Source organism: Ursus arctos, unplaced genomic scaffold, assembly GCF_023065955.2.
Source record: "Ursus arctos isolate Adak ecotype North America unplaced genomic scaffold, UrsArc2.0 scaffold_23, whole genome shotgun sequence".
Taxonomy (NCBI): domain Eukaryota; kingdom Metazoa; phylum Chordata; class Mammalia; order Carnivora; family Ursidae; genus Ursus; species Ursus arctos.
Window position 1 is genome coordinate 31,280,767 of NW_026622908.1, and position 9,351 is coordinate 31,290,117.

Sequence of the window (9,351 nt, forward strand, 5' to 3'; positions counted from 1 at the left end):
GTCCTGTCCCGCTTGAGCTGGAAGTGGAATCCCCGGGATTGCTGTGGCTAGATGTTTGGCAGTGGGAAAAAGGAAGTGACAGAGGCTGTTGGCTTGCCCAGCCTCATTCCCATGGGTCTGGCTGTGGGCATGCTCCAGTCACCTCTGGGGTTACCAAGCTGGAGGCTCCCAGGGCCTGGACCCTGTGAAGTCAGGGAGAGGGGAGGGACTTCAAGAATCCAGCCTCCTCCGTGATAGCCACACCAAGGACCAGGCTTAAAGGAGCCAGGCCTCTGTGGCATCGAGGAAGGGTTGGCACTCAGGAATCTACTTCTGGGATGTCAGCTCGTCTTTGTGACCTGGCAGAGGGCCTTCTGATGGCACAGCTGGTCAAGGCCCCACTATTCCGTCCCCCACCATGTCAGGGCTGGCCGACCTCTGATGTCCCCCAAGAGGTGGGACGCAACCCTGCTAACCTGGATTCCCCCCTCCCCCCGCTCTCCCCAGAGGACCTGGTGCAGATGCCTCTGACGCCCCCCAGCAGCCACGGCAGCGACAGTGACGGCTCCCAGAGTCCCCGCTCTCTGCCCCCCTCCAGCCCTGTCCGGCCCATGGCCCGCTCCTCCACGGCCATCTCCACCTCCCCCCTTCTCACCGCCCCTCACGTAAGCAGCTGGGGGTGGGCTGACCCTAGAGGCAAGGGACTGAGTTAGTCCATCCTACACATGACTAGCGAGGAAGGGTCTGGGAGCCCCAAGCCTGAGGATCCCCATCCCCGTCAGAACTCAGAGAGGTGCCTACCCGGCAAATGGGAGTGAGAAGCTTTTAACCCTGTTTGGGGTAGAGAGGAAACAGGTAGAGAGGTCCAAGAGGCCTGCCAAACCCCCACTGTTGCAGACCCGGGACTAGCACTTGACATTGCTGACCTCCAGGGGGATGGCCCAGGCTGCCTCCAAGGAGCACTTCTTGGGGAGCGGTACTCAGGAGGCCCCAGATCGCCCCGGGGAGCATGGAGCTAGGCCCCGAGTCCTGCATGGAGCCTCCCAAGGGAAGACTGTAGGGGTCTGGTGGGGGGTGCTGTTTAGGGGCTGGTCCAGACAAGTAAGATTTGAGGCTGTGGATTCCAGGATGGGATCTAGGGGACCCCCCACCCTGCAGTAATATACCGAGGGCCTAACATGCTGGGCTCCCAGCACTGTTGACACGTTAGTGGATTTAATTCAGATCCACCCTTTTTCAAATTAGGAAACCGAGGCTAAGAGAGTTGAATGCCTTCCCCAAGTGACACAAAGAGTAAATGGCAGAGCTTGAATTTGAACCCATGGCTGTGTGGTTCCTAACCATCATGTCCTACTTCCCACAGAAATTACAGGGGACATCAGGGCCACTGCTCCTGACAGAGGAGGAGAAACGCACCCTGATTGCTGAGGGCTACCCCATCCCCACGAAACTCCCCCTCACCAAAGCTGAAGAAAAGGCCTTAAAGAGGGTCCGGAGAAAAATCAAGAATAAGGTAAAGCATGAGCTGGACCTTGGCCCTGCCCTAGGGCTTCCTTGGTGGGTGGGAGCCTCTGCTCCCCTGGTGATGCCAGCCCTAAAATTAAGGGCCCCCCAGAAATGGCTGTGTGGCTGTGGTAACCCCTGTTTTGGGGCCTCCCCATCTAGATCTCGGCCCAGGAGAGCCGCCGTAAGAAGAAGGAGTACGTGGAATGTCTAGAAAAGAAGTAAGCATCCTGGGCAGGGCGGCGGGCCTGGGACCCACTCCCTAGTCTGCCCCGCTCGCCAGTGCTCTCTCAGAGGGCACCGGAGCAGGGGGCTCGAGGAGTGGGGTGCCTCAGGGAGCAGTGGACGGGGCAGGGGGGCAGCAGTGAGTCTGGGGCCGGCTCCTGAGCCTGCGTCTGCTTGGCCCCCTCAGGGTGGAGACGTTTACATCAGAGAACAACGAACTGTGGAAGAAGGTAGAGACCCTGGAGAATGCCAACAGGTGGGTGGTGCCACCTGCATCCCCCCCACCCCTGTCCTTCGGCGGCCAGGGCCCGGCTCTGGCATAGCTCTGCGAGGCAGGAGACAGGAGGGGTGACTGAGTTCAGGATGACAGGAACCCCAGAAACAGGAACCCTGCAGCCTGGGACCCCTGACTCCCCATCCTTCTTCATCCGCGCATGGCTCTAGACACCTGACAGGGCAGGGGAGCCGCCTAAATGAGTTGGTGTAGGACGGGTGGCTTTCAAAGCGGAATTCCCCAGACCAGCAGCAGTGGCGCCTGGGAATGTCGGAAAGGCTGATTTTCAGACCGGGAGCCAGGCCTACTGAATCAGGGAGCCCCCCGGGGAGGGCTCGGCAATCTTTGTTTTAATAAGCCCTCCAGGTGATTTGGACGTACGCTAACGTTAGAACCCCTGGCCCGGGTGGGCGCTTGCTGCTCAGAGCTCTTCTCCCCAAAAAACAGCATCAGCACCACCTGGGGGCTTGTAAGACCTGCAGGATCTCGGGACTCCCCCGCCCCACACACACCCCTTTCAGAATCCATTTCAACAGGCGATTCACATGCACAGTTCCCTTTGAGAAAGCTCAGTAATGGGGCCAACACGGCAGCACCTCAGCACCTCGAAACTCCCTAAAGTCACAGCCTGGGGTGTTTGTTTGTTTGTCTGTTTGTTTTATCCCACTCTGACAGTTTTGTGATTCTGGGAAAACTGTTAAACTACTCTGGTCCCCAGTTGCTTTGTCTAAATGGGGGTGATAGAAACTCTATCTCACAGGATTCTTGCAATGAGACGGTGCCGGTGAAGGGCCCAGCACTGTGCTTGGCATTTAAGAATGCTCAGTTCACATTAGCTTTTCTTCTCTCTCTCTCTCTCTCTTTTTTTTTTTTTTTTTTTTTTTTTTTTTTGGTGGTTATTCTGAATTCCTGATAGTGCCTAGCCATGAGCCCAGAGTAGGTCTCTAATAATTATTTGCTGGGGTAAATTAAAATGACAAGAGACAACAGCTGGTAGTAGCAGGTGCTCAACAGAAGGCTTTTTCCTTCTTTCCTTCCTTCTCCCCCAGCTTCTCCAGCAGGATCCAGCCACTCCCCCGATTGACCTGGAGAATGCCCCCACTCAGGGAAGGGGGGCGGGAGCCCATACCCCTCACCCCTCTACCTCTGGCCCAGATTCCTTTCTGGCCCAAAATAGGGCCAGGCCCTTGGAGCTATTTCGCCACCTGCTGTACATTCTGGTAACTGCAACCCCACTGCCCCGCGAGGTGGAGGAAAGAGACCACGGGTTAAACTGTTGTGGTCCCAGCATGGGCTGAGGACCCCCTGAGTGTGCCCAGAGGACCCCGCATTGGGTGGGACCCGGTCCTTGCCCTCAGGGAGCCCACAGTTAGTGAAGGAGACGACAGGGAAATCCATGAACAGAAACGAGGTGCTATAGGTGCTGTGATAAAAGCAACAGTGAAAAATTAACCAAAATGGTAGCTGCTATTTACTGGACCCTCACTGCACACCAGACAGCTGCTGGACATGGCCTTTCTGTCAGCTCTGGGAGTCGTGGGGTGCAAAGGAAGGAAGGTCAGTGTAGCTGTGGCTGTCAAGGTGAAGAAAAAGGTGACCTCAGCCCAGGTGGGCAGACCTTCCTCCCAGCCCCACTTTGGCCAGGAACATCACAGGAACCCCTGAGCCCCCATAGTGTGACCCAGCTATTCACCACAAGGCAGGCCCCAGCTTCCCCAAGCCACACCACAGAGGAGCCAAACGGTGACTTTTTCTGTCTTGACCAAAACGGGCACCTGGTGTGGAAGCCAAGTGTGGAGCCAGCCCAGGTGCTCCCCGGGAGAGCACCAGGAGGCAGAGATGCCTGCTGGGGCAGAGCCTGCCGGGTGACCACTGTGCCCTCCTCAGGACCCTGCTCCAGCAGCTGCAGAAACTCCAGACTCTGGTCACCAACAAGATCTCAAGACCTTACAAGATGGCCGCCACCCAGACTGGGACCTGCCTCATGGTAGGTGCTGTTCCTCTCACCACAGGGCCACATGAGGACAAGTCCCCCAGGCTGGCTTTCTAGGAAGGCAGGCAGAGCTTTGAGGGATTGACCACATCACCAGGGTACACCATCCTAGTGCCTGGTGAGCTGGCTCCTGAAGACCTCAGCCTCCTTCACCAAGCCCATGGAGCCTTCTAGAACATGACCTTCCCTGACCAATTCTAACACAATGTGGATGTGTAGTGACTCACATGAACCCAGCTAGGGAATAGCAGGGCAAATCCCTTGAGGAGGTAGCTTCTATACCCTGGGGGTGAAAGGGCCTAGGGAGACACAAGGTTGGGAGACACTTGGTTCTTTCTTTCTGGAATGAATAGTGAGGAGAAGGCTGAGCAGATCTCTAGAAATCCAGAAGAATGTGCAGGGTGTGGTTCAGGCATCTGCAGGTCCCTCTTCCACACTGTCCTGGAAATGTGCGGCCTGCTGCCTCCTGGCTAATCACTCCCCGGGCCCTCTGAGAGCCTCGTGCTGTCAGGTGGCAGGCACGATGTGGGCTGGGCTTAGTTCAGGCTGTGTGACTCTTAGCTCCTCCTGCTGAGAATCTGGTGTGATGCTCTGTCCCCCCCAGACCCCCACCTACTCCTTTCTCCGTCTCCTGGTTCCCCCACCTTATAGGTGATAACCGTGTTGACCACTTCCCTCTTTTTCTAGCACTGTCTGTGGTGGCCCCCCACCACAATGGGCTGAGATGGCCTGAGCAGCCTCTCCACCTTCTCCAAAAAGGGCGGAAGACCACGCATCTAGGGGGTGGACTGGTCTGGGCGCTGCTTTCTTGGAAAACCACTGAGATTTTTATACCTGTTGGTTTTGGGGGGAGAAGGATTGGGGTGGCCAGGATTGTACCCGCCCCACCTGGTCTGACCACCACTCTCTCCACTCCCAGGTGGCAGCCTTGTGCTTCGTTCTGGTGCTGGGCTCCCTCGTGCCCTGCCTCCCTGAGTTCTCCTCCAGCTCCCAGACTGTGAAGGAAGACCCCATGGCCACAGACAGCGTGTACACAGCCAGTCAGAGTGAGTGCCCTGAGCCAGGCTAACTTCTCGCGGTCCCAACTTCTGGGCATAAGCCAGCTACAAGAGAGGAGCGGGGTTCTGGCGACATCTCATTTGACCTCCTCATTTTGTAGATGGAGAAACTGAGGCCCCCAAAGGGTCTATGATTTATTCAACGTTAGTTGTGGAATTGGGACTACAGTGCAGGCTCACCCAAGAGTGGCCTGTTGGGGGGGGAGTTAGGGGACAGCAAGAATGTTCCCACCCTACCCGCCCCCTTCCACCCCCCATGAATTATGGTGCCAGTGGTTACAGGGCATCTGCTAGGAACAATTAGTATTTCAGGACTGGGATAGCACATGCGTTTCGGTTCGAGCGCACTTTCCAGTCAGATGGTGGCGGCTGACGCACTGTGTTAAGGCGTGCCGGGACCCACCGGTGATGTCGAGCACGGGCAGAGAAGGGGCGGCGGTGCTGGGGGCTCAGATAGTTACCATCCCATGGGAGACTGACTGTGAGGTACAGTGCTGAAGCGCATGGGGCTTCGGAGTTAGTCCCACCTGCCATTGCCGCTTGCTAACTGCATGACCTTGGGCACCTGTCTTGAGCTCCCTAAGCTTTCGTGTCTTCGACAGAAACACAGAAGTTACAGTTGCACTCCCCGGCATGGTTGTTGTCACAACTAAATGGCACGGGGCATGCACACTCTTGACACAGGGTCTGGTACACAGCAGGCACTTACCCAATGAGCACATCCCCTCCTCTTTTGAAGACCTCACCAGAGGAGAGAAAAGATACGCTAGGCAGGTGGCAAGGGGAGAACTGGTAGAGGGTGCAGCAAAGAATAGTATGGATTTCCAGAAGCAGAACGTATTTCGGGTAGACCTGCAGAAGAACTTCCTAACTGCTCATCATCTACCAGGAACAAATTATCTGGCAGGGCAGGAGGAAGAAGAGGAAACAGATGGGGGTCAGAGAGGGAGGAGACGGGGAGGAGTAGGATTCAAGAAGGAGGAATAGGCAGGGAGAATGTGCTAGACCAGCAGGGCCTTGAAAGGAGGAAGGGGTGGGGAGGGTTAGGGGAAGAGGAAGTGGAGGTGGCGAGCGAAAACCACTCCCTGGACAGTGTGGCCTGAGAAGAGACAGGACAGTCGCTGAGGGAGGTGGGCCATGGGGGCCTGAGGGCCCGAGAGTCACATATCCACTTTCCAAGGCCACTTTCCAGAGTGGGTATTTGGAGGTAGAGGAAGCCGGAGGAGAGGAAGAGAGGGAAGTGGGGGGTAGGGGCCAGCGCGGAGGAACAAAGCCGGAGTCCGAGGGAATGAATGAGCCCATTGGGGTGAGTGCAGTGGGTTGCAGGCCCTATGTGTGGATCTGTGATAGGAAGTGGCTTCTGGAGCTGGCTGGCTTTCAGGGCTGGTGTATTGCTCAACGGCAGGGAGTGCCTTTCACACACACTCTCAGGTCAGGGCCTGAGGGCCCGGAAGGTGGTGGCGGATCCTGGAGCCAAGCAGCCCTGGGTTTGCCTCTCTCTTCCAGCATAGGCCAAAATACCTGATAAGCCGGGACCTTAGTTACCTGTTCTGTGAAACAGGGCTAAAAATATCTCCTTTCCAGGAGTTTCTGTGAGATGCTCGTGGTTTGATATACAGGTCAAAGGGCTTTGCACAATGCCTGGCACAGAGCAGATAGCCGACAAACGTGTTTTCTTTTTCTTCATTTTCCTGAAAGGCACACTAGGGCCCGGGATGAGGAAGAGGGTGCCTGGGTGACTCAGGGGGGTTAAGCCTCTGCCTAGCTCCCCTTGCCCCCCTGCTGGCCCTGCTCAGCAGGAAGTCTGCTTCTCCATACACCCCCCCCCAATTCGTGTTCTCTCTCAAATAATAATAAATTCTTCCCCAAAAAATAGGGGGAAGACATTGATTCAAGGTCTCAGAGAAAGGGAATAGTAGAGATCGGATTAGAACCCAGTTCTCAGATGCCCCACCCTGGTACCCTCTGCTTAGGAAGAACTACTTTCTCGGGGTGCTTACGAAACACAGTTTCAATCACTTCGCCTGTACGGTCTCATCAAACCACATCTACAAGAGGTCGGCCCTAGTACCCCTATTTTACGGATGAGCAAACTGAGGCTTAGGAAGGCTAAAGCAAAGGCCTGACTCGCTGGAGGTCGTACCAATGGGCGATGTTAGAGCTGGGGTTCAGGCTCTGGCCCTCGTCCTTCACTACCGGGCCAGGAAGGTGGCTGGGAGCGGGGAGCCTCGGCACGGAGGCTCACCCTGAGCTCTCTGTCCAGTGCCCTCCCGGAGCCTCCTGTTCTACGACGAGGGGGCAGGCTCGTGGGAGGATGGCCGCAGTGCCCTGCTGCCTGTGGAGCCCCCAGATGGCTGGGAAATCAAGCCGGGGGGGCCGGCCGAGCCTCGGCCCCAGGACCACCTGCAGCATGACCACCTGGACAGCAGTCATGAGACCACCAAGTACCTGAGTGAGGCCTGGCCAAAAGACGTCGGTGGAAACGGCACCAGCCCCGACTTCTCTCACCCCAAGGAGTGGTTCCGTGAGAGGTAGGTGGGTGGCCCCTTCCCTTCCCGGGGCCCCACACTCCACCCATGCTCTGCTGGGGCCCTTGGTCCCCATGTCACAGGCCTCCCCAAGGCCCCCTCCCACCCACATGCTGATCCAGCGCGCAGAGGGGTGAGAGGGTCCTCAATGGACATACTCACCCCAGACTTCTGTTCTCTCTCCAGGGATCTGGGCCCCAATACCACCATCAAACTCTCCTAGACTGCGCCAAGACCCAGGACACGGGATGTACCCTCTGGCACCCAGAAGAGCGGTTGTCTTGCTCTCTAACCCGGATCCAGCTCGCCCCCCTGCCCCCTGGGCTCCCGTCCCAGGAGAAAGGGTTCCACTTCTCCCCAGCCCTTCTTTGCCCCACTCTTTACCAGGGCCTCTCCTTTCCCCACCACATTTGGACTGTTCCCTTGGGCCGACCACTCTGTTCTCTCCCCTCCCTTCACAGCCATCCGTCCTTCTCAGATAAACCACTCACTGGGCTAACCCCCTCCTCTCTCACAATGACCAACACGACCACTGCCTCCATGCCCCCCCTCAAACACACCCATCAACACACCGACATACCCCCCAACCCCCGCCCCACTGTACAGAGACCAAGAACAGAAATTGTTTGTAAATAATGAACCTTATTTTTTATTATTGCCAATCCCCTAAGATATTGTATTTTACAAGTCTCCATCCTCCTTTCACCCCTCCCTTGTTTTATATTTTATGAAGTTAGTGCGGGCTTTGCTGTTCCCTGGCCCTCACCTGGCCTCCCCCTGCCGCTGCCCAAGCCGCTGGGCCTTTTTAATTGCCAAACTGCTTCCTCCATCAGCTCAGCACATGCTTTAAGAAGGCAAAAGTAAAAAAAAAAAAAAAGATGCAGCATCAATTCCTGACTTTGTGCCTTTCTTCATGGGGGGGCGGGGACAAGAACTGAGAGATGGGGAGGGAGAGGGGGAAGTTTATCTTACATTCCACCAGGGGCATGGGCGTGTGAGAGGGCAGATTCACACTAGATGGTCAAAGGATTCTGTGGTAATCACCACCCCCCACCCCCCCAGGCTCCTCCTCCGACTGCTGACTCTGGAGGCAGAGGGGCCTATCAGCCACAGTCTTGGCCTTTGGGGATGAGAACTGCTATTACCAACACTTACTGTGGACCAGACTCCATGCAGGCCACTTTCCATGCTGTACCCAATTTGGTCCTCCTGAGACCCTGCCAGCACTGCAGCTCATGTGTCCTCTGCCTCAGCTGGGTCAAAGGTGCAGACTCCACCGTGGGACCGCCACTCCCTAGCTCTGTGTGGTAGGCAGAATTCTAACACGGCCTCCAAGTTTCGGCCCCCACTCTCCTTCCCCTCTGCTCCCCCCCATACACACCTGTCAAATCCCCTCCCCCAGAGTATGCAGGAGACCTGTAAATATAAGGGGATGCCACTCTCATAATTAGGTGACCTTTTATGGGAAAAGTAAAGAGATTTTGCAGGTGTAATTAAGGTCCCAAGTCAACCGATTTGTGGTTCATCAAAAGGGAGCCGATCCTTGGTGGGCCTGGCTTAATCAGGTGAAATCCATTTTTAAAAGGGACTGAGTTTTTCCCGAAGAGAAAGAGTCTCCTGTTGGCCTTGAAGCAAACAGCCATGTGTGAACTGCATGGAGGGGGTGGCCTCCAGGAGCTGAGGGCCTCAGGGCCAGAGTGGCAAGGCACTGAATTCCACCAACAACTTCAACATGCCTCACCTCCACTCCCGAGGAGATCCCCACAGGGCCAACTAGGCTGTGCTGACTAT

General features: G+C 56.3%; 1 protein-coding gene across 1 annotated transcript in view; it reads left to right on the forward strand.

The window, feature by feature from the left end:
• The window catches only part of CREB3L1 (cAMP responsive element binding protein 3 like 1), a 35,370-nt gene extending 26,928 nt beyond the window's left edge, over window positions 1–8,442 (forward strand). Inside the window, exons 5-12 of the mRNA XM_026512030.4 lie at window positions 487–644; window positions 1,343–1,492; window positions 1,645–1,703; window positions 1,895–1,963; window positions 3,869–3,968; window positions 4,894–5,020; window positions 7,296–7,563; window positions 7,747–8,442. Of these exons, the coding sequence (XP_026367815.1) occupies window positions 487–644; window positions 1,343–1,492; window positions 1,645–1,703; window positions 1,895–1,963; window positions 3,869–3,968; window positions 4,894–5,020; window positions 7,296–7,563; window positions 7,747–7,783 (968 nt within the window). The 3' untranslated portion in view covers window positions 7,784–8,442. The remainder of the gene's footprint in view (window positions 1–486; window positions 645–1,342; window positions 1,493–1,644; window positions 1,704–1,894; window positions 1,964–3,868; window positions 3,969–4,893; window positions 5,021–7,295; window positions 7,564–7,746) is intronic.
• Window positions 8,443–9,351: the final 909 nt, after the last annotated feature.